The sequence below is a fragment of the Schistocerca piceifrons genome, chromosome X, assembly GCF_021461385.2.
Source record: "Schistocerca piceifrons isolate TAMUIC-IGC-003096 chromosome X, iqSchPice1.1, whole genome shotgun sequence".
Lineage (NCBI taxonomy): Eukaryota > Metazoa > Arthropoda > Insecta > Orthoptera > Acrididae > Schistocerca > Schistocerca piceifrons.
Genome location: NC_060149.1, coordinates 752,258,793 through 752,285,234, shown reverse-complemented (window position 1 = coordinate 752,285,234; position 26,442 = coordinate 752,258,793). Strand labels below are relative to the sequence as shown.

Below are 26,442 nucleotides of genomic sequence, written 5' to 3'. Positions count from 1 at the left end.
ATGGTGGTCTGAGTCAAAAAATCCTCTTCTCGTTTTCACATTCAGAATTTCTGCTGTGTTACTCTTGGAGATGGCCACATGGTCTATCTGGAATTCACCCAACATTGTGTTGGGCGACTTCCAAGTATACAGTTTCTTGTTGGGTTTTTTGAATTGTGTTGACATAATTACGAGGCCGAAATTTTCGCAAAAGCTTATCAATCTTTCCCCATTCTTGTTAGTTCTCTTGTGAGCTGTATGGACTCCAGTGATTTTCCTGTATTTTTTCTCTTTACCTAATTGTGCGTTAAAGTCGCCTAACAAGATTATTACATGGTGTTTGGCAATTTTGTTTGTCGTCTCTTCAAGGTCATTCCAGAAGTCATCCACTTTATGGCCGTTCTGCTTGTTATAGGTATTTGTGGGTGCGTGTGCGTTGATCAAGGTATATGCTTTGTTGGCCGATTTGACGGAGAGCGTTGATACACGTTCTGAGGCAGACTGGAAGTCAATGACAGAGTCGCTGATAGATTTGTGGACTGCAAATGCTGTGCCAAACAGTTTGAGTCCTTTCTCATTAGTTTTAACTGCTGGTTTCCCTTTGTAGATCCTGTAGTTGTCTGTATCAAAATGGTTTTCGTCCGTAAATCGTGTTTCCTGGATTGCAAGGATTTTGATCTGGAATTTTTGCAGCACGTCTGTAAGTTGTTTGATCTTGCCCAGTTTGAAAAGAGTATTAGTATTAAGTGTACCGATGAAGTGTCTTTGTTTTGTGTGTATTAATTTGGACGTCGTCTGGTTCTCAACCTTAGGCGTAACATGATGCTCCTGGTCCCCCGGAATCCGATGACCAGGTAAAGCCAGCCTTGCGACTGGTGCCCGGGGTAGTGGATTCATTCCTTGTGTGTGTTATCATCATGTTTGGTTTTCAAGTTGAAAACTAACTTGGTGGTGATCCTTCCGAGGAAAGATCACGAGGAATACGACTTGATTGTTGAGATCAAGAAGGTTGCTGCAGCCGCACCATCTAGGCGAACAGACGCTGACCCCTAACCGCTGGATACCAGGCAGACGTTAGTGGATTTCGGTTGATAGTTTAGGTACACCCCGGGTATTTTATTTCCCCGGTACCCTCCATATCTGGAGAGCATTCCCCTATCCGCCACCTGGGGAGGCGCCCGATGGGAGACTATCAACTCCACACGGGCCCATTGCGTCATTAATTACGCCAGGGCCTTTTTCTTAGGTTTTAGTTGATACTTTGAGCCAAACAGAAAATTGGCAGATGCACTTTTACGGGATTGCTGAAGCACTTGCTACTACCTGATGGCGATTAATGTGCAGATGGCGTCAGTGGCTTCACGCATATCTGGGCGCTGGCTGGTTGGCTATTGTGCGTCTGCCCACGGCTGCTGTCTTAGAACGACCTCTGCTGACGTCTGCCGGCTACGAGTCTAACTGATAGTAATTGGGCTCAACATCAAAGCACTAAGAGACCTCTGATCAGAAGTTGAGGAGCCTCACATAAGACATAGCAGCGAAATTTCCGCCCAGCAGAAGTGTGACTCTCTCCTAGCATTCTTCAAAATTACCTGTTAGCATGTCCGTACATTTGATTGAGCAGCTCGGATTTTTCCTGTTGGCAATCGTATTCTTTATTTCGCAACTTCTATTGCTGTTTTGTAATGGCCTTTTTTCTTTTACTTCTGTAAATGAATTCCAGCATAATCTTCAGTGATATTGTGTTTTCCGATATCTTCAAAACTCCGTGCCCTCGTGTATACATGACGATAACAAACTTTTGGATGGGACCCTCGAACCTAAACTTGTAATTACTTTCCGGAACATTTCATGGTCTAGTGTCGTGCCTCCTCTACCCGTGTCTCCAGCCCGCCTTCCATTGCAGTCTCTACAAAGTAGAAAATATATTGCATGAATGAAAAGTAAAGTATTAACAAAGCGGCAGCTAGTAAAGAGTTACTAGATTTTATCAAAATTAGTGGTAAAATTGATGTGTCTCTTGCAATCTGTTGGTATATTTCTGAGAGACAGCAACAAAAACTATAAATGCACCACATTATCAGCGTATTTCAAACGACAAAGAATTAAATGCCCTCTATCGCCGATACTTGAGGCAATATAGAGCGGTACTATTTTGCTATTAAGCAGGGAATCAGTCAAGCCTTACTGAAGGAAATAGCATGGAAGAGGAGTAAATTAGGAAACTGTGGCTCGAATAACTCACAAAGTTTTCTGTCTCATCGCTACACATTTGTATAGTATTTTTCTTACCACAGCTTCAGACAAATTGCTATAAATTGCACATGTATTTCAGTAATTGTCATCTGACGCATTTAATCATCTAAAACTGACTGTTTATACAGAAAACCGCAACAACCTACACTGACACTTTTTTGATGTGAAATCAAATTGAAACTAATCAAATAGCTGTTCCAAATGGTTCAAATGGCTCTGAGCAATATGGGACTCAACTTCTGAGGTCATTAGTCCCCTAGAACTTAGAACTAGTTAAACCTAACTAACCTAAGGACATCACACACATCCATGCCCGAGGCAGGATTCGAACCTGCGACCGTAGCGGTCTCGCGGTTCCAGACTGCAGCGCCTTAGCTGTTCCATTACGTTACTTTTCCCTCTTTTAATGCCGGCCGAAGTGGCCGTGCGGTTCTAGGCGCTGCAGTCTGGAACCAAGAGACCGGTACGGTCGCAGTTAGGTTTAACTAGTTCTAAGTTCTAGGGGACTAATGACCTCAGAAGTTGAGTCCCATAGTGCTCAGAGCCATTTGAACCATTTTGAACCTCTTTTAATTCACAAAAATATAAACTTTTTATCTTAAGATTCACGCCGTTTTTTTTTTGTTTTTTTTTTTTTTCTTCATTGACCCTCCTATCCACTTTCGTCCATTTTACGTCTGGCTAACCGGTCTTGATGTGCTACTTTCATTTCTGAGTATCATCTGCGAGACTACTTGATCATGCCTCTTACCGACTGAGTAGCAATGTTTTTGAATGAAAAATGCGAATTTATTGGTATTTTTCCTATATTTGGAATAAGATCATTAGGGAGTTACTATTTCTCACCGTCAAAGACAGCAGTGTGTATGCAAAATATCGAAGTAAAAATAGAAACGACAGTTTCTAGTAAAGAAATGTCATGCTAGCTTACCACGCAGAATACAAAAAATACTAGAAAAAAAAACAGAATGTAATGAAATCGCAACCCAGATACTAGCATTGGAATACAAGTCACCAAAAAAACTTAAAGGTATTTTCATGTATTGTTACAGGTTAGTATAAGTACACAGAAAGAGAGAAATCAAGCAAGACACGAAGGATGTGTAACAGTTTTACAGACAGAGAATATTGCAATTTTATCACAATTTCCATCTTGGGAAATAAATTGACTTCTCATGTCACTGACATCTATTCACATAGCATAAAATTAAGTTCTCGAGTGTGAGAAGGGAATACCATCTGCAACTATACATCGACATTCATACTCTGCAAATGGCAAAACAAGGGTGCCGTAATTATACAGAAAACAGCGTATACGGTTTGGCATCAAATGGGCTTGGATTGAACACAATGTTTTACACTTAAGTTAGTTTAAATCACTGTTTACGAATATGCAAATGAAATTACTTTTATACTGTGTTAGTGGCGAGACGTTGTTCTGAAAATGACATTGCAACACAAGTAATGGCACAAAAAAGGACTGCTGTCCAACAGAACTGTGAGGAAAATATGTAATCATACTGTTTGTAACGTTAAGATTCCTGTCTGTGCTAAATTCCAATACAGTTGAGTAATTTAATACTAGTATTAATACTTAGGATTTCTATAATGGAAACGTATATAGACTGCAGAAGATGGTAGGCCTACAAATATTTGACATATAATAAATGGAATTAACTTGGATAAAATGCTACAGAACAACGTCTAGCATCATTACTTACGATTTCTATGATGGAGGCGTATATAGACTGCAGAAGATGTGTATTCCAATAAATATTTGACATATTAACTATAAATTAACTTGAATAAAATGCCACAGAACAACGTAGATAGATGTGTGGACTAAGATTGTTGGAAAAAAGTATAACGAAAAACCGATAGTTGGATGATTTCAATCTTATACATTGCTGCTCCGATGTCTTCGTAGCTCGTTTGAGTAACATTCTGTTATCGTTGGAAATGTGGTTCAAAAATGGTTCAAATGGCTCTGAGCACTATGGGACTTAACTTCTGAGGTCATCAGTCCCCTAGAACTTAGAACTACTTAAACCTAACTAACCTAAGGACAACACACACATCCATGCCCGAGGCAGGATTCGAACCTGAGACCGTAGCGGTCGCGCGGTTCCACACTGCAGTGCCTAGAACCTCTCGGCTACTCCGGCCGGATTCGAAATGTGCTTTGAATCTTTTTATATTTAGAAGCATTGAAAAGACTATACATTTTTTTTCTGTTTTAGCACAGCAGCAAAATGGTTCAAATGGTTCTGAGCACTATGGGACTTAACATCTGTGGTCATCAGTCCCCTAGAACTTAGAACTACTTAAACCTAACTAACCTAAGGACATCACACACATCCATGCCCGAGGCAGGATTCGAACCTGCGACCGTAGCAGTCGCGCGGTTCCGGACTGAGCGCCTGAACCGCTAGACCACCGCGGCCGGCTCCACAGCAGCACACACACTCTTAAATATGATGCTTCAAATTTACTTGAATTCTCGGAACTAGAATGATCGAATCTGTAGTCAACGATCGTCATGTTTCTAATGCCACAATAAGCTAGCTTCATGCTAGTAACATAGCTACCTTCCTATTAGCAATAGGAGTTTCATATTTTATATGATAGCTTTCCTGTTATTTTGAGCAAGCGAAGTGAGACTTAAAAAGTTTCTTTTTGATGTGTTGTAGTATTTTATTACACTATATAAAAAGCGCATAGCCTTTTGAAATACAGTATAACTTATCATCAGTACCCTTATGTCTAATCTGGTACTACTTGCATCTCCTATCGAGGACTACCGGAAAATATCATTCCCGTTCTCTGATCATTTATGAAGAGGGTTACGAATCTTGTTTTCCGTCTCTGATCGCCTGCCTGTCAATGAGATCAAAATCCTACAAAAAAAAGCTTCAAAACAATAAGTTATTCTGGAGTTTCCAACGTCATGGAACTTTCATTTTAGTTTTCTACTCAATTATTAATGTTATTTACCCCTCGCGTTTGTCTGCTTTCCGTATGCAATAGAACATTTGCTATTCTAGGCTGTTTCCTTCTGCACTTTCACGTTGTTTTATTGTTCTTATTTTTGTACCTCTCTAACAAAGCGCGCAGTGTTTACTGTGCTCTCTCCACCAACACTGTAGTTTGCAGTTAATTTCCCGTGTACTGTTCTATTCCTAATTCGCTATCCATCTGTAGGTCGACAAAAATTAGTAGTTAATCTAAAAGATCATTCTCGTTCATTTCAGTGGAATTAAGATTATGCCAAAATAGCTCAGTGACACATTCCACTTTATTGCATCCGTGTTTTCGTAGTGTTATGACATTTTTAGTGAAGCGGCTCGCCCACGGAATACATTTTTACAAAATGCGGTACCATAAGGAGGCAGTTCGGTTTATAAACGAGTAGTTCTGCACCACCGCAATAGATAGGAAATAGAGGCGTTATCATTTATTACTACCTTTACGATTAAGACATTTGTTGTAAATAATGTGGTCTTATTTTAGCATTATATGTTTACTACAGAACTATTTTCAGTAGTAACTGTAATGGTAGTGATATGGGAAAATCAAAATGATTCTTTTCTACATTCACAGAATCGAACGAGTAGAAGCTGGACTACCGGCCGACCGAGCTGGTCTTAGGCCGGGAGATTATATTATTTTTGTAGACAAGTACAACGTGGTAACAATGCCAGAGGATGAAGTCTTGGGACTGATCAGGTACGTAAAACAATGTCCAAAAAGATGTATGTACAGTTTTTCATGTTAGTGACTGTGTCTAATCTCTGAGGTTTACTTCACTATTAGAAAAGAGTAGGAACGAGAAAAATTTTTCACTCTTCTTTATTTTAATGAAAAATGTTTGTTACTAACAAAGCAGCCTCGCATCTGGCCAGATTAAAGAGCCTTAAGCTCTTTAGATTCACGCACAGGATGGCCTAGGTCTCGGGACGTTACTATTTGCCAATGTCCCTTCACTGTGGTAGTTCACGTTCGCTGGGAAGTGAGTCTTTTCCACGAAAACTTAGCTCGCTATTTTCCTACCATTTTCTAATATATCAGATTAGGTCATTCAGGCCATTTCTTATAGTGTTGCATATACACTGTATCATACACAGCAATAATGAATGGTATTTTTATCACACATGGACCTCCACAGGAAAGCCTTAGGTGTTTGTACAAGCAGCTGATTTAAAATGAGTTGGAATCAGCTTACGGTTTATAGCTCCACATCGTAGCCATTTTAGAGATACGACGCAGCAAAACGACAGTGAATCAGGAATGACCCTGTTTTGAAAAGAACGTCTTTTACAGAATCACGGTAATATCTTTTTTTCTGATGATATCGATACTGAGCTGCAGTTCAGAACACTTGCAACAAAACTAACACTTACTAACATACTGTCACTTTTTTTGACAATTAGCTTACCGTAATTGCATAACTTGATACCACAGCGATGTCGGGTCTAATTATTTAGTGGTGAAGTGCGTGCTTGGAAACCGCAAGGTTGCGGAATTGAATCCCGGTTGGACCACGAAAATTTTTCACTCTGTCTTTCACCTAGAATTCACTTGTCAATGACGTGAAGATTTGCCTGAAACGACACATGGTTCGTGTTCAACGTTACACAGTAGTTCCCGTTTCTACATTAGTATTAGTGGTGTTGATTATGGGCACGTGGGTCATCGAAGTCGCGTCCAATTCAAATATTTGCACAAATTACTTTATTATTATTATTATTATTATTATTATCATTATTATTACCACAGAGGTAATTGCGTCGCTTTGAGTCACTAAGTTATCTGTGTAGTTTTTATCAGCTTATTAGGGACAACCCATAATTACACTGAGAAAATTACTGAACTTATCGTCTTTCCCATAACATTCAACGTCACCGTTACCTTAAATACTTGTCGGTGCCAATTAGGTAATGGGTTCAAAGACTTTGACATGCATCGCACATCTGTTTCTTAAAACAGAAAATACTACTAACATTCTAAGAAACCCCTTTCTTTATCAGATGGCCAACGCCAACACTGCGAGCTATCCTAAAGCCATTTATTTGTATACAGTTTCATTATCAAAGGTGTAACTGTTACACATTGTCTGCGGAACCCCAATGGATCAATGAATACTCTCGTCCTAGATTCCAAATCTGGCAGTAATACTGTTTTGTTCTTCGATTACCTTGCAATTGTCGTCCATAACACAAACGAGTCCCACGTGTCAAGTCATCCTGCACTATAACTTCTGTGACGTCTTTAGATTTCTGTGATTTATCTTGTAACCGAAATTTGATGGATTGCTTTTAGTACTCATGTGCATGACCTCACGTTTTTATTATTTAGAGTCAGTTGTCACTTTTCGCATCAAACAGATATGTTATCTAAATCATTTTGCAAACAATCTAAGTGGGCTGTTCAGATTGTCCTCTTAATCGTTTATACACGGTGAATCACCTAAAACTTGCACCGCGGGTACTTTGATAATGGAAGAAGCAATTGATATACGGATTTCACAGATTGAAATGGTAGGTAGATGTCCACCTTTGCAGCTCATACGCAGAATGTTACGAGATTCAAATGTGTATTTATTTACAGAAGGTACAAATATTCCAATGGAAAATGCCTGTTGACTGTACCACAATAAAAAATAAAATAAATTACAATATCAATGGTGCGTTTCAGGAGTCTAGTGCTTGTAGTTTACGAGATATCTCAAACTGAACAATCTAAATACCGACAGTTGTTTGTTTCATGTGGTAGCACAAACGAATGTGAATATCATATGTGTGCGTATGTGCAGCCCTTCACATATGTTAATACGTCTCTGGAGCTGTCGTGTTGTTCAGTGGGACACTTCCTAGGTCAAACGAAAGACAAACACAGGTGAATACAGCATCTCTGTGGGGTCTGACACGTTAAAGAATCAATGTATCCTCAAAGCCTCTTCTCAAAACGACCACCACCCGCGTCAATACAACCTTGCGGTCTGTCATGCAACGACTTCTTGGCACGTTCTAGCATTTCATCGGAAAACGCAACGCAGGCCGCAGTAATACGTTCTTTCGTATCATCTGTATTGTTTGAAGAAGATGAAGTGGCTGAAGAGTTTGACGTCCACTGGGAAATCTTTCTGCGTACGTGATATATGAACGAACGGCATACTTCCTACATTCACCACAAACCATGAGCATATTCAGTTTTTTCACATCGGGAAATATCATCTTCCAAACATGTCCTACTGCGTCCGCTATCACACAATAACAAACAAAATTTTCACTATTATGTAATTATTTTTGACGAGCTGACGACAATATATAATTTTTATTTGTACAGACTGTTGGCATATCATCAGACGCAGAAAATTTCACAGAGTTTCGAGCTCAAATTGACACGTAATTGTGGCTTATGTAGTTTCATAATAGAAAAAAGTTCCTCTCACAAATATATGTCGATCGAGATATTGTATCACCTTTGCAACCTCATTATGGGGACTCTACTACAGAAAAGCAATGAAAACTTCCTGGACAGTTGTAACGTAAAAAGATTTGTCATTAAAACTGGAATTACCTTGTAGGTCAATCAGTTGCATTTGCACGTGCGCGGGGGCGCTTTCAACTGAAACACCAGTCTCGATAACACCTTTAAAAGAAGTGCAACCTGCAACATTCACAGTGTCCTCAAAATCTTTATAAAACTGTCTTCGTAATTCTTTCAATGCCACAAAGAATTCTCCAAATCTCGCGCTTTCTTTAACATCAGTGAGCTTAGGGTACTGTGCTGCTGTTGTCAGCATGTGTTCCTCGAACGAGATCTTCTTTTTAAATGCATCCCTATCAAATCAGAAAGGAGTTACCTGGCAGTGTCTTACTGTGGGCAGTGTGCAGTCAAGTCCACTTAAAATGCTAGGTGTGCAGTTCATTTCCTGGTGTTCTAATTTTCTTTCCTGCAATACTTTTCCTTCATAAATTCAACAATAGCAAGTTTTAAATCGAAAAATCGTTCTAGGCATACCCCTCGACTTGACCAACGTACTTTGAGGTAATATAAGAAGTCTCCATACTCTTCATCCAGTTCCATTGAAAACTGTTGCAAATGACAGTGGAATAATGTGTGCCACTCCAGAAATTTTATTATTCATACAAACAATTTCTTCAATGCCTGCAATGTTAACAGATGATGCGCAGAACAATGCATCCCGCTGTCGATCGTTGTAATTTTTTGCTCTTTCACTATCACCTAAATCTTTAAATTCTTTCTTCATGGCATTATAATGTCGTTCCATAGCATATACGCAGTACCCGTCCCTTATGTGAACTGAGTATTCTCTTCCCTCTATTCTGTTATTCCCATTCGCTTTAAACGATTGTGACAATAGATTGCTAGACTGCCATTTTTGGTCAAACTGCCACTGAACCTGTGAACGTCCTTCAAATGTTCAAATGTGTGTGAATTCCTAAGGGACCAAACTGCTGAGGTAATCGGTCCCTAGACTTACACACTACTTAAACTAACTTATACTAAGAACGACACACACACCCATGCCCGAGGGAGGACTCGAACCTCCGGCGGGAGTGGCCGAACATCCTTCATCCCACTAACAAATGGCAAAGGGTAAAGAGCGATGACACCACGAATCTGCCGAACTCAGAGTATTGACGACCGAAACATGCCGCATTGCAATGCTAAATGAAATGTCGCGCCGTTCCGCATACTTCCGAGGAGGAGCGAGCAAAGCCGAGTGAAAGGCCGGGCTTTGTCCCGCACACGCTGCACGTGTGACATTTAGCACGCCGTGGCTGGCCCTGATCTAAACAATAAAATGGAACACACAGCTGTCGGTGTTTACAATGTTCACAATACGATAACTCATAAACTACTCGCACTAACTTCCTGCAACAAACATTACTAACATTCTCATTTATGCTACTTTTAGGATTTTACTGTCAATAGCCATCATCCCATTTCAAAATTTGCAACTGTTGTAATAACTGTAATTTCGCTAATGTCTCAGAATCTGTGCTCTGGCTGCAAATACCGATAGTGCCGATAGTGCCTCCCTCGTCCGAAATACATGCGGTCCAAGTGTTAGGTGATTCACTATGTATACAGGGCGGTCCATTGATCATGACCGGGCCAAATATCTCACGAAATAAGCGTCAAACGAAAAAACTACAAAGAACGAAACTTGTCTAGCTTGAAGAGAGAAACTAGATGGCGCTATGGTTGGCCCGCTAGATGGCGCTGCCATAGGTCAAACGGATACCAACTGCATTTTTTTTTTTAATAGGAACCCCCATTTTTATTACATATTCGTACGTAAAGAAATATGAATGTTTTAGTTGGACCACTTTCTTCGCTTTGTAATAGATGGCGCTGTAATAGTCACAAACATATGGCTCACACTTTTAGACGAACAATTGGTAACAGGTAGGTTTTTTAAATTAAAATACAGAACGTAAGTACGTTTGAATATTTTATTTCGGTTGTTCCAATGCGATACATGTACCTTTGTGAACTTATCATTTCTGAGAACGCATGCTGTTAACGCGTGATTACCTGTAAATACCACATTAATGCAATAAATGCTGAAAATGATGTCCTTCAACCTCAATGCATTTGGCAATACGCGTAACGACATTCCTCTCAACAGCGAGTAGTTCGCCTTCCGTAACGTTCGCACATGCATTGACAATGCGCTGACGTTGTCAGGCGTTGTCGGTGGATCACGATAGCAAATATCCTTCAACTTTCCCCACAGAAAGAAATCCGAGGACGTCAGATCCAGTGAAGGTGCGGGCCATGGTATGGTGCTTCGACAATCAATCCACCTGTCATGAAATATGCTATTGAATACCGCTTCAACTGCAAGGGAGCTATATGCCGTACATCCATCATGTTGGAAGTACATCGCCATTCTGTCGTGCAGTGAAACATCTTGTAGTAACATCGGTAGAACATGAAGTAGGAAATCAGTATACATTGCACCATTTAGATTGCCGCCGATAAAATGGGGGCCAATTATCCTTCCTCCCATAATGCCGCACCATACATTAACCCGCCAAGGTCGCTGATGTTCCCTTTGTCTCAGCCTTTGTGGATTTTTCGTTGCTCAATAGTGCATATTATGCCGGTTTACGTTACCGCTGTCGGTGAATGACGCTTCGTCGCTAAATAGAACTTGTGCAAAAAATCCGTCATCGTCCAGTAATTTCTCTTGTGCCCAGTGGCAGAACTGTACACGCCGTTCAAAGTCGTTGCCATGCAATTCCTGGTGCATAGACGTATGGTACGGGTGCAATCGATGTTGATGTAGCATTCTCAACACCGACGTTTTTGAGATTCCAGATTCTCGCGCAATTTGTCTGCTACTGATGTGCGGATTATCCGGGACAGCAGCTAAGACACCTACTTGGGCATCATCATCTGTTGCAGGTCGTGGTTGACGTTTCACATGTGGCTAAACACTTCCTGTTTCCTTAAATAACGTAACTATCCGGCGAACGGTCCGGACCCTTGGATGATGTCGTCCAGGATACAGAGCAGCATACATAGCACACGCCCGTTGGGCATTCTGATCACAATAGCCATACATCAACACGCTATCGACCTTTCCCGCAATTGGTAAACGGTCCATTTTAACACGGAGAATGTATCACGAAGCAAATACCGCCCGCACTGGCGGAATGTTACGTGATACCACGTACTTATACGTTTGTGACTATTACAGCGCCATCTATCACAACGCGAAAAAAGTGGTCCAACTAAAACAATCATATTTCTAAACGTACTACACGAATATGTAATAAAAAATGGGGATTCCTATTTAAAAAAACGTAGTTGGTATCCGTTTGATCTATGTTAGCGCCATCTAGCGGGCCAACCATAGCGCCACCTGGTTTCCCCCTTCAAGATAGACGAGTTTCGTTCGTTGAAGTTTTTTCGATTGATGCTTATTTCGTGAGATACTTGACCCGATCAATATCAATGGACCACCCTGTAGATTAGGAACAGCAAGCGACCAAAAACACTTAATTGTGGAACGCCAGATGTCACTTCTGTTTTACTCGATAAATTATGACGTCAATAGGAAACCAATCAGTTGGCGTTAGTAATGTACTCCGCTGGTGCCAGTCCTTTATATAAACAAAGACAAGAATATTACTTTCAGATCGTAGGGTTCACTGTATTACACCATAGCAATGTGGTTATTCGTGTACACTTGTATGCTGCAATGCAGTGGTGATTCTGCCTGTATGTTTTGAGGCCGTACGCTAATTCTTCTCTTTTTCCCTTTATTTCTGTCGGTGTGGATACGGACTGCGCTTTGGTAATTTGTAGTTATGGGACTCCATGTGTCCCAGCGTGTGTGCTGCGGTCCGCTGTGATTGTTGCGGGTTTATAGGCCTCCAGGGAGGCGGGAACACGATGTAACGCCAGTCCCGCGCATTAGCGAATAATGTTCCATAACTGGCTGCGGGCGGGACAGAGAGGGCGCACAAACAGCACGTTACTGATTAATTATTTAACTCTCAGACAAAAGTAATTACGCATGTGAGGAAGTAAGATAACCCTTGTGTCGCATTTGCTATGGTGCGTACATTTCAGATGTACAAGCTGATCAAAAACTTCTACGTCTCCTTAAAATATTTGGAAACAAACACGCACACAGCTCAATTTCGTGAAATATGTATTATTCCAGTAAATGAACAAACAGCCACGTCAGTTTTGCAAAAAAGTTTAAAATTTCTAACTAGCCAGATAAGTTCCCTTTTGAGTGTTTTTGGAAGGACAGCAGGTATACTTTTCCCTGTAAATTAATATTAAGGAAAGTTAGAGTAAAAAGATACTTCATTTGCCACTAAGAAAACAGTAAAAAAGTAGGTAGTCTCGTATTCACAGCTAACGGTTTGTATTCTTGAGTGCCCGTAACGCAATTTATTTCTTTCAGAGACATAATAAGTAAAGAAATCCGAACTGTTGGTATGGTTAAAATGTTTAAAGCGCTATAGTTTTGCGATAGGTTTATTTCGCTACAGTGCCATTTTCTAGCTGCCTGCAATAATACACGATTTCCTTAACCATTGTTTCTATTATTCTTTACAATTATCGACAATATTGGGCGATTATAAAGTATTTCTTACTTCAAGCTGTTTTTGACGTCCATAAAACATCAGTTGGTGCTGTTACTGTCTAACGATTTGTTCGTTATGACTTATAAAAATGTTCAAATGTGTGTGAAATCTTATGGGACTTAACTGCTAAGGTCATCAGTCCCTAATCTTACACAGTACTTAACCTAAATTATCCTAAGGACAAACACACACACCCATGCCCGAGAGAGGACTCGAACCTCCGCCGGGACCAGCTTCACAATCCATGACTTTATGACTTATAGGTGCCATGATTATATGACTGTGGCAGCTATACTACGACAATCGTATAATCATACCATCTGTAAGTCATAACAACCAAAGCCCTGTAAACAGAATAAGAAGGCTATAGCCGCCAAAAATTCTCGTCCAAAACAACTTTAACGATCGGGGTACGACAGTATAGCTACCACTTCATATAAACACATTCCTTGTAAGCCATAACAACCAAATCGATAGACAGTGACAGCACCAATCGATATTTTATGGGCGTCAAAAACAGTTAGACGTAAGTAATATTGTATAATCGCCCAATATTGTCAATAATTATAAATAAGAACAGAAACAAAGGTTAACGAAACCATGTGTTATTCGCAGGCAGCTAGAAAGTGGTACTGTAGCCGAAATAGGCCTATAGAAAACCAATAAAGCTCTAAATACTTTAAGCATAGCAGCGATTCGGATTTCTTTACTTATACTGTCTCTGCAATAGCTAATACTGTCAGTCTTTTTGTACGCAACCATCTTAAACATTTTGCTGGGATAGGGAATTCTCGTTATACGTACAATCCCAGTGATTCAAACTCGACCTCATTAATCAGAGTTCCAACTAACAATACACACTACGCGAAATTTTTCTACACAGATATTTATCTCTACATATTCCAAGGAATCCAGTGGTTAGCTCAGGGTGAGCGATTATTCTACGTTCTATAAACAAGGAGAGACTAAGCAGTTAGAGTCAATAATTTCAGTTGTCAGGGTAAGAAGAAGCGCCGCCACTGGATAGTGGAAACCTGGGAAGGAGCGTTTCGTAGCATGAATCACGCTATATCATGTGGCAGTCCGATGGAACGATCTGAATTTGGCCTAGCCATGAAGAACTTTATCTGTCATCTTGTGTGGTGCCAACAGTGTAGTACAGAGAAGGTAGAGTTCGGTATGAGGGTGTTCTTCATGGTTAGGGTGTGGTCCCTTTTCTGCCAGCAAGAAAACGATAAATGCGGAAGGACATGAACACATTTTGCAGCACATAAAGTATGGGATCAGTTCGGAGACAATGATCGTTCGTATCAGCGTGACAATATGTCCTACAATGATGCAGTATCTGTGACGTAATGGTTTATGGTCAATAAAATTCCTGAAATGAGCTGACCGTCCCACAGTCCCGACGTGAAGCCAATGGAACATCTTTGGTATGAGTTGAAACGTCGACTTCGCTCCAGACCCTGGCATCCTGTATCACTACCTTCTCTGGTTCTCGGTCGTTGAGGAAATCATCTCACTGAAAGAACCCTCAGCAGAGTCCAAGTCATGATAAAGAAGTGTGGACACACGCCGTATAAATGTCCCCTAATAGGTATCCGGATACCTTTGCTCAGATAGAGTACTCTCTCACAAATTTCTCCGTCAAATTAAATCAGATATTTGATACTAGTAGACTTCTTTTCGGCAGGAATGCCCTTTTTGCCTGTGAAAGTCAGCTTTTGATGCCCTTCTTGCTTCGTCCGTCGTATTATGTTTTGATTCCGAGGTATCAGAATTCTTTACCTTCATCTACTACGTGATCACCAATTTTTGTGTTAAGTTTCTCGTTAATCTCATTTATGCTGCTCTTCATTATTTTCGTCTGTCTTCGGTTTAGTCGCAATCCATATTACATGCTCATTAGACTGTTCATTCTATTTTCAGTAGTTCCCGCAATTCTTTCTTATTTTCACTGAGGATAGCAATGTCATCAGCGAATGTTATCGTTGATATTCTTTCATCCCGAATTTTTACCCCACTCCTGAACTTTCATTTCCGTCATCCGTGTAAATCGAATAGTCGGGGTTAAAAGACTACACCACCTTCCTACATCCTTTCTGACTGGAGTACTTAGTGCTTGATCTTCCATTCTTATTTTTCCATCTTGGTTCTTGTACATATTGTTTATTACTCGTCTTTCCCTATAACTAACTCCCATATTCCGGAGAATTTCGAACACTTTGCACTATTTTACACTGTCGAACGTCTTTTCTAGGTTGACAAATTCTATAAACGTGTCTCGATTTTTTTTTAAGTCCTACATCCGTTACCAAGAGGAACGTCATAATTGCTTCTCTGGTGCCGTTAGCTTTCCCGAAGACAAACTGATTGTCACATAGTAGATCCTCAGTTTTATTTTACATTCTTTTGTACGTTATTCTCGTCAGGAACATGGACGCATGAGACTTTAAGCTAGTTGTGTGACAGTTCTCGCAAGTACCTTCCTTCACTATCTACGGGAATGTAGCCCTTATGCGACTAAATTAAGTTCATATCACAAGTTGACTTCATAATAGAACATAAATGATATAGATTTCTGATCTAAATATGATGTCTAAATTAGAGAGCTCCGTATGAGCCGGAGCCTCATGCAATAGCAGCCTCTAAATATCTTGCATGCACTCAATGAACGACTAAATTTCGTGACAGTCTTCGAAGAAGGCATATACATTCCACACTACATGTTGCCTGGCGTTGTCCAGCTAAAATACGGCATGTGGTAAAGGAAGGGCCACAGTTCAGGTTCAGATATCTGATTGGTTTGCAGCTGGTCTCCCACTCAGTTCAGTATTGCCCAGTACCAAACTGCGATCACCACGGAAGCGTAGATCATGTTCGCGGCAGTCTCTCTGGGTTACCCTAAACAGGGACTCTTCCAAAAAAACACTGCCTATTTACATAATCCCATTCAGCACGCCATTGACGGCGTAGATTGTAGTCTGAGGCGTTTTTAGGTTTTGGGCAATGGAAATCTACACTCCTGGAAATGAAAAAAAGAACACATTGACACCGGTGTGTCAGACCCACCATACTTGCTCCGGACACTGCGAGAGGGCTGTACAAGCAATGATCACACGCACGGCACAGCGGACACACCAGGAACCGCGGTGTTGGCCGTCGAATGGCGCTAGCTGCGCAGCATTTGTGCACCGCCGCCGTCAGTGTCAGCCAGTTTGCCGTGGCATACGGAGCTCCATCGCAGTCTTTAACACTGGTAGCATGCCGCGACAGCGTGGACGTGAACCGTATGTGCAGTTGACGGACTTTGAGCGAGGGCGTATAGTGGGCATGCGGGAGGCCGGGTGGACGTACCGCCGAATTGCTCAACACGTGGGGCGTGAGGTCTCCACAGTACATCGCTGTTGTCGCCAGTGGTCGGCGGAAGGTGCACGTGCCCGTCGACCTGGGACCGGACCGCAGCGACGCACGGATGCACGCCAAGACCGTAGGATCCTACGCAGTGCCGTAGGGGACCGCACCGCCACTTCCCAGCAAATTAGGGACACTGTTGCTCCTGGGGTATCGGCGAGGACCATTCGCAACCGTCTCCATGAAGCTGGGCTACAGTCCCACACACCGTTCGGCCGTCTTCCGCTCACGCCCCAACATCGTGCAGCCCACCTCCAGTGGTGTCGCGACAGGCGTGAATGGAGGGACGAATAGAGACGTGTCGTCTTCAGCGATGAGAGTCGCTTCTGCCTTGGTGCCAATGATGGTCGTATGCGTGTTTGGCGCCGTGCAGGTGAGCGCCACAATCAGGACTGCATACGACCGAGGCACACAGGGCCAACACCCGGCATCATGGTGTGGGGAGCGATCTCCTACACTGGCCGTACACCACTGGTGATCGTCGAGGGGACACTGAATAGTGCACGGTACATCCAAACCGTCATCGAACCCATCGTTCTACCATTCCTAGACCGGCAAGGGAACTTGCTGTTCCAACAGGACAATGCACGTCCGCATGTATCCCGTGCCACCCAACGTGCTCTAGAAGGTGTACGTCAACTACCCTGGCCAGCAAGATCTCCGGATCTGTCCCCCATTGAGCATGTTTGGGACTGGATGAAGCGTCGTCTCACGCGGTCTGCACGTCCAGCACGAACGCTGGTCCAACTGAGGCGCCAGGTGGAAATGGCATGGCAAGCCGTTCCACAGGACTACATCCAGCATCTCTACGATCGTCTCCATGGGAGAATAGCAGCCTGCATTGCTGCGAAAGGTGGATATACACTGTACTAGTGCCGACATTGTGCATGCTCTGTTGCCTGTGTCTATGTGCCTGTGGTTCTGTCAGTGTGATCATGTGATGTATCTGACCCCAGGAATGTGTCAATAAAGTTTCCCCTTCCTGGGACAATGAATTCACGGTGTTCTTATTTCAATTTCCAGGAGTGTATATAGTGACAGGCTTTCAACTGACAGCATACAGCTTAGAATCGTCCACGCAGACAGATTCTCACTCTTTACTGTGCTCTAACGTTAAGCTACCACTATGAACGAATCTGTACTGCCATTTATAGTTATGCGGACAACGATGGAGTGACAATGCCCTGTGATCAGTAGCGTAATCATCTATCCGCTCGTCACCGCGCTCGACCCTCTTCTAACGACTGATTAAACACATGCATTACTGTCATAGCACAATGCCCCATACGAGCCAAACTGTCACGCTATGACAAATCCATTTCCCAGGGATCGATCATTCTGTCCCGTTCCACCTAACTCAGGGACCGATATTGCTACTTTTGGTGTGGTGTTGCTACTAATATTTGATTTCACGTTTGCACTTCGCCTGACAGTTCTTCATTGTCTGAATTTGATGTAATGGTGATCCTTTTATCACACTAGAGAGGGCGCTGCAGCGACACGTGTACGCCACCTCACAATAACCCCAACCACTTTTTGCTGGCGTACTGTTCTACACATTCCGTGGGTTGGAACCTGAGTGGGCCATTATTTCTTGTTCTTGGCATTTTCATAAACATTAGAATATTATTCTCTACCTTCTTAGAGCATCATTACGATCTTATTATGTGCTAAAATTACTCGTTTAATTATCTGTTTTGGTAGTTTATCATTGCTGTGTTAGGGCCTCACATTACAGAGGCACAATAATTTTAGTTACGTGCTATAATTAAAAAGTGTCAATGACATCTTCATGGGATATACTCTATTCGCTGGAAGTAAATTTGTAAGGTTCATTACAATCCATCCACGCTTCAAAGAATGGAGCTGTCATATATTTTGTGAATTGTTCACTCTTTCCTACATTAGTATGAAAATAAATTAAACGGTGTTCTACAGAACAACGTGTAGATGATAATACTGAATGGTCTGTACTGCAGTGCAGCTAAGCCAGTGCGAGACGCTGCGACTGAGAATATTGTAATTGAAACATTTGTATCACCACATTAATTACAGGAGTAAGCCATGTAGCAATCATTGAAGATTTATGTTGTTATGCTGGAAGACTCTAATTTTTTGTGTCCCAGCATTCAAGCCCAAAACGATTTCTGGAACGTATGGCGAATTTCGCTTGTATCCTCTCTGCTTTCAGTCGTATACGAAGCTTGTGTTTAGTGTTGTCTTTATTTAATACGAATTGTTACACAGAGTATTAGACCTTAACCTCTATGTTTTTGTATTGTAAGTCGCATTTTTTTTGTTTGCACGTATGCTAACATGATATATTTCATTAGTCGTCTTTCATGGACCCCATGGAGAGGGGTCTCTAGGATGTGGAAAGAAGTTAGGGATTTAGATTTCATTTAAATGCAATGCAACGAAATGATTTAGTGTTAAGAAATATTATTGTACCATAGAGATAATATTAATTATAAATTAACATATAACATTTATTTTAAGAATTTCAGTGGAGACATTCTTTAATGAAGGAGAAGAAGATACACTTCAGGATATTATTTAATTCATCGTGAATTCCACAACATTACTCATTAGACTTTTAATATTTTTTGGAAGTTTGTTAACCCCTTGAAGTATCTGCAGGTTTGTATTTGGTTCTTGTGTTATATTCACATATCCGCTATTCTTTAAGAGAAACCAAAGTTTAGTAGCAACAAAGGATATAAACGAACATATTTAGCGTGAAGAAATTCTCAAAATCCCAAGGTTTTTGAGGAGGCCTCTGCAGACCCTTCTGGAACTAACACCAGAAACAATTATTATAACATGCGAGGGAAGTGGAAGGAAGTTTATATGTATTAGAAATAATATTAGACGCATGATAGAATCCTATATTGTACCATTACTGGTTACGGAATACTCTGAAAGTCTATTGCTATTTGGTTTCTGCTTTTATTTCACGTAGGAGAGATTAAAACCACGAACCAGCTCCGTACAAAATTCTATGATATTTAAACATTCCCATAATGCATGTGGATATTACGATTCATAAATGAATTGAACTCCGCGTCATATGTTGAAGAATCCTTCACTGGCAATATCTCAGAACATGCTGTGAACTACTTCTGTTCATAGTGAAACGGACCTAGTGAAATTCCATTCTCAATACAGAACATTTATGATGCCATGAAACACATATTTTCAAAGCCACTGTCTCTCGGAATATAGCTTATTGTAGGTTTACTTGTCATCTTCCACACACGAGCCGAAAAAACATTCAACATGCTCGCAGTCTCAGGGAGGTGATGACAACTGTATTTTCCAGCAGTTCTGAATTTAATTCTAATATAATTATATTTTCCTGAAGAGACATTGAGTCTCAGCTTTATCTTCGATAAGGTTAGAAGCGGAAGTAATGAATTAAAGTTTGTACCAAGGCCAGGACTTGAACGTGGGTCTCCCACTTCCGAAGCAGATAGGCTACCCACTATATCATCTTTGCTTCACAGTTGACACAGCTGCAGAGACTACTCTAGTCGAATGCCCTCCATAACACAAACTTCAATTCAGATCTCAGCCCATTTTCCCCTCTTATATCGTCAGTATTATCGAGTCTCTCAGATATTGGAACAGTATCCCAGCTTTGTAAGTATAATGTTTGTGTTAGGAAGGGCATGGGAGAAGGGTAGTCTCGGCAGCTGTGTTAGCCACGTTGCCGAGATGGTGTAGTGGGCAGCACATCTGCTCACGAAGCACTAAGCTCGGTTTCAAGTTCTGGCCTTGGCAGAAATTCTAATTCATTACTTCACCTTCTCCCCATCTCGATGATTGTGATTCATTTCACGACGTGTGATGCAAAAAAAAAAAAAAAAAAAAAAAATTACAGGAACGCAAAATTAATATTAGTCTATCATAAAGGGCTGAAAAGTTGTTGGAAACTGTGTCCATAAATTAAAAGAATAATAGCAAAACTGAGGGCTGTGATTTGATCTGTCGTAGCCCATTAACGAGAAACAATCTTGTGTGCATACTGTAAGACCTTCGGTACTCACACCATCAGATTATTTGACTTGTCACTCTAACGAAGTAGGCGAATGTCAGCAATATGTCTCGTGGTCTTATCGTGGCGTGTTTATCTTCTGCCGTTAGGTCAGACGATAGAAATGCCACTTGCACGCTTAGAGTAGCAGATTGACGGTAACCAACTCTAAACAGAACTTGATTAATTTTCACACACATTTATTAAAATAATAACAAGCATAAAAATTACTTAACTTGGTTCTGGATGCTATTTACAATTGACAATCTGAAGTTCCTTTGGTATAGGTACGTTAATCTTATTCTCACATATATCTCTGATACTTGACAAAAGTGTCTATACATTTATCTTCATGGCTATGCACACGAATATGGTAATCTTATTAGGTGCAGACTGAAACTTGACTATAGACTGGTACAGACAAATGTAGACTGACTAATCGGAGGTCTGTGCACTTGTTATAATACCTCGCGCGTTCATGTATCACTGCCCGAGTGTGATCCGCGAGGAGAAAAGGTTCTACGTTAGCAGCAATCTCATTGTCTGCGTTACATATTAATATGCGGATTGGCGGAAGCAGTATTTGGTCCGTCTCTAAGGCAGCGCCATCTCGTAGTGCGGAGACGGACGAGCACTGCGCCTGCGCTGTTGTGCTTAGCGGGGCGCGCTCTGGTGGGAATGTTGTGTACGCGCTGACTACGCGGAACTATGTACACAACAAATCTGTTGACATTACTTTCTACATATTCCATAGCACAGGCGTCTGCAAAGAGTACAGCAAAGTAACGCTGTGCCTGCCTGCCCACAGGTCGTGTGGGAACATGCTGAACCTGGAAGTGTACCGGCGCGTGTCCCCGAACGGGCTGGTGTCCGGGTCTGGGGCAGCCAGCGGCTTCCCCGCCCCCGCATCGGGCGCCGCCGCCGCCCCCTCTCCCGCCCCCGCAACGGCACCCGCCAGGCCGGCCACCGACTGCTCCGGCGCCACCTCCGCGTCGCTGGACCTCAGCCGCCGCCGCCTGCACCTGCCGCAAGTCACCTTTAGTTCTGAGGTGCGTCTCCTAGCCACTTCACATACTTCTCGCTACAACAAATAAGTGGCTAATTCGAGACGTAAGGTAACACCACTCATTTTCTTTTAACCAGCGTGGCGATGCAGTGCTTACGGCACTAGACTCTCATTGCCGAGGATTGCCCCTCACGCTTAAGTTTTCCGTGGTTTCTGTAAATCGCTAGAGGCAAATGCCATAGCATGTTCATCTAAAAAGAGCTGTGACGACTCGATGTTTCGCTGAGTCCTTCAATAACTCTACAATTAACTACGTTTACAATTTTAACGTTGGTGTGATTTACATGCGCAGAAAAACGAATGATTACAATTTCAGGAAAGTTGGATGATTTATTCAAGAGTAAGACCTTACAAACTGTGCAAGTCAGCCGGCCGAGGTGGCCGAGCGGTTCTAGGCGCTACAGTCTTGAACCGCACGACCGCTACGGTCGCAGGTTAAAATCCTGCCTCGGGCGTGGATGTGTGTGATGTCCTTAGGTTAGTTAGGTTTAATTAGTTCTAAGTTCTAGGGTACTGATGACCTCAGAAGTTAAGTCCCATAGTGCTCTGAACCATTTTTTTGTGCAAGTCAAAAACGCTTTACTCCACCTCTGGCCCTTAGGCAAGTAATTATTCGGCTTGACAGTCATTGATAGAGTTATTGGACGTCCTCCTCAGGGAAATCGTGCCAAATTTTGTCCAATTGTCTCATTATATCGTCAAAATCAAAGATGGTTGAAGGGCCCTGCCCATAATGCTCCACACATTTGCAGTTGGGTAGAGATCCGGCTACCTAGCTGGCCAAGGTAGGCTTTGGTACACACTAAGACAAGCAGAAGAAACGCTCACCCTGTGTGGGTATTGTATTGCTGAAATGCAAGCCCAAGATGGCTTGCTATGTAGGGCAACAAAACGGTGCATAGAATATCGGAGACGTACCTCTGTGCTGTGAGACGACCAAAGGGGTCCTACTATGAATAGAAACGGCACTCAACACCATCACTCCTTGTTGTCGGGCTATATGGCCGGCGGCAGTGAGGTTGGTATCCCACCGCTGTCTGGGACGTTCAGATGGTTCAAATGGCTCTGAGCACTATGGGACTTAACATCTGAGGTCATCAGTCCCCTAGACTTACAAAGGGAGGCCGCCAATTGTGAAATTCAGATTCGATTCATACTGCGCATAATAAAAGCTCATGGCCAGAGGTGTGATGTGACAAAGCACCAAGATGCACTTCTCAGCCGTTGTCGAGAAAATCGACAGTTAAAAGAAACCGTTGCGGTGAAATACTCTCTACGATTAAAAGTTTTCCAGAGCGTCATGGCGCAAGGTAAGCGCTCGGGTTCGTAATCTGAAGGTCGCCGGATCGAATCCCGCGCCATGCAACTTTTTTTTATAATTAGTTTTTTGTAATTCAAATATATATATATGAATTGCTTATGCATGTTGGTGAAGGCAGATCGCTCTCCAATTGTAACGCCTCCATTTTTCCGTTTGCTTAACAGGGTGTACCAAAGCTCTCCCGTCCGCACTGATTTTCGACGATGTTAGAAGTTGCGCTAGGGAAGGCATCTACCTTCTTTCGAAGTTGGCAGGCAACTGCGCTGTTATGCGGCGGCTCGTTTTGGCCCATTCAACATCTGTCCTTCAAGTGTAACGAGCCAGTAACGGAGTTTATATTTCATACCTGCCACAGCAAATTTGTGTTCGTGGGGTTTCTATTCTAATTCGAACGCTTGACTTACGCTATACGTATTCTTTTCGGAATATCGTTTCTACGTCTTCCGTTAACTATACGTGGTTAACATTATGAAGACAATTAATAACATTTGTGAAATACAACTTTGTTTGCGGAAAACATAATGATGTTCGAAGTCGCCAGTTTTTCCACGACAAACGACTTTCAACAACTTATTATACGCATAATTGTTGCAACTGATTGCCGGGAATTATATATATATATATATATATATATATATATATATATATATATATATGAATTACAAAAAACAAATACTAAAAAAAAAAATAAGTTTGCATGGCGCGAGATTCGAACCGGCGACCTTCGGATTACGAGCCACAGCGCTTACCGCTGCACCACAACGCTGTGGAAAACTGTTAATCGTAGAGAGTATTTCGTCGCAACGGTTTCTTTTAACTGTCGATTTTCTCGACAACGGCTGAGAAGTGCATCTTGGTGCTTTGTCACATTACACCTCTGGCCATGAGCTTTTATTATGCGCAGTATAAATCGAATCTGAATTTCACAATTGGCGGCCTCCCCTTGTTAGAACTGCTTAAACCTAACTAACCTAAGGACAGCACACACATCCATGCCCGAGGCAGGATTCGAACCTGCAACCGTGGCGATCACGCGGTTCCAGACTGAAGGGCCTAGAACCGTATGGCCACCGCGGCCGGCCGTTAGGGACGTCTACCGACACGTTGCGTCCTGGAATCTCATTGACTGGAGTAGAATTGTCTTCATTGATGAGTACCGATTCGAACTGAGTCCTGATGACCACCGAAGACGTGTCTCGAGGAGCCCAGATATCAGTGGGATATAGTATGACTGTCGCCTCCCATACGGCCCGACAACCAAGGGTGATTTGTCATCCGCGGTACCCTTACAGCACAGCTGTACGTCGACTCGTTTTCTTGCTAGACATGGCAAGCCATCTTGGGCTTACATTTCAGCAAGACGATGTCCACCCGCATACGGCGAGAGTTTCTCGGCTTGTCTTCACGCTTGCCAAAGCCTATCTTGGGCAACAAGGCCGCCGGATCTCTCCCCACTTGAGAATGTTTGGAGCATTGTGGGCAGGGCCTCCAAACATCTCGGAATTTTGACGATCTAACGCGTCAGTTGGACAGAATTGGGCACAATACTCCTCAGAAGTACATCCAACAACTCTAACAATCAGCATCAAGCCGAATAATTGCTTACCTAAGGGCCAGAGGTGGACTAACGCGTTTATGACTTGCTCAGTCTGTGAAGCACTTTCTTTTCAATAAATCATCCATTTTTTCTGAAACTATAATCATTTGTTTTTCTGCACATATAAATCACATCAACGTTTAAAACTGTAAACGTAATTAATTGTCCTGTCACTGAGCGACTCGGCGAAACATCAAGTCATCACAGCTCTTTATAGATAAACATACTATGACATTTGCCTGAGGAGGACATACAGCAACTCTATCCATCAGTGCCAAGCCGAGTACCTGCTCGTATAAGGGCAAGAGGTGAACCAACGCATTATTGCGTTGCTCAGTTTGAGATGCTCTTTTTCTTGCTTAAATCATTCAGATTTTCTGTAATTCTGATCATTTGTCTGTACATGTACACCACTTCTATCGATTTCCGTTCCATTCGGATAATTCGTTCGGAGTGCATCTTTTTTTGTCTTAGAGTATACGTTTTATATGACATCTGTGTGGAGTTCTGGTAGCTCGAGACTTTCAAAGTCACATATTAACCGGAAATCTCCTCACAGTGCATAGTGTGATTTTTTTCAGGAACGAATCCCTGGGAGGATAAGGATGAAAACAGTGCATAAGGACACACATCCAGAAATGTTTTCCAATCGAGGTTTACCCACTTGAGATAAAAGATCTTTGACAGTGCAGGCTGAAAACACCTACTCAGTTTCTCCCGAACTCGGAACACGATAAATTCCACTACCAAATTAGCAGCGTGTTAAATTACCACTCCACACAATGATACTGAAAAAGTAGAACAATCTCTCTGCTACATCCAGAAGCAAGAGAATTTCAATTTATCAGTAAGAAAAGTTAATATAAATATTGATATAAACCGGAAATTAAAGTTATCTTCCCTTGGTTAATCAATAATGTTCCAGGTAGTGGCACCTCTTTACCTCCGGAACGCCGACACTGTGAGCACACAATTCAGAGGTCTAAAACTACCTGATGATATTTGTTTCAAATTAAGAGAGGTTCTCATCATCAAAGCAGTTGTAGGATAGTTCGAATAGAAATAATCTTTAAAATGGACGTGAATTTTTTGACTCAAATTAATTGGTTTCAGACACCAAGTGTTGACAAATACAATATCTTTTCTCAACCAATTAAAATCACTGAGCATGAAGTACAATCATGAATCTCAATTATTTGGTGATAGTAATTAAAACTGACTTCGGAATTAATATTTTAAAGCAAAGGCACCAGAAAGCTGTTTGTAAGACTGATAATTTCTTGGCCAAACTACACTACTGGCCATTAAAATTGCTACACCACGAAGATGACCTGCTACAGGCGCGAAATTTAACCGACAGGAAGAAGATGCTGTGATATGCAAATGATTAGCTTTCCAGAGCATTCACACAAAGTTGGCGCCGGTGGCGACACCTACAACGTGCTGACATGAGAAAAGTTTCCAACCGATTTCTCATACACAAACAGCAGTTGACCGGCGTTGCCTGGTGAAACGTTGTTGTGATGCCTCGAGTAAGGAGGAGAAATGCGTACCATCACGTTTCCGACTATGATAAAGGTCGGAATGTAGCCTATCGCGATTGCGGTTTATCGTATCGCGACATTGCTG

At 41.9% G+C, this 26,442-nt stretch overlaps 1 protein-coding gene across 1 annotated transcript in view; it reads left to right on the top strand.

Moving 5' to 3' along the window:
- LOC124722040 overlaps positions 1–26,442 on the top strand; it is a 1,041,203-nt gene that overhangs the window by 578,575 nt on the left and 436,186 nt on the right. Inside the window, exons 6-7 of the mRNA XM_047247232.1 lie at positions 5,836–5,961; positions 21,638–21,878. Of these exons, the coding sequence (XP_047103188.1) occupies positions 5,836–5,961; positions 21,638–21,878 (367 nt within the window). The remainder of the gene's footprint in view (positions 1–5,835; positions 5,962–21,637; positions 21,879–26,442) is intronic.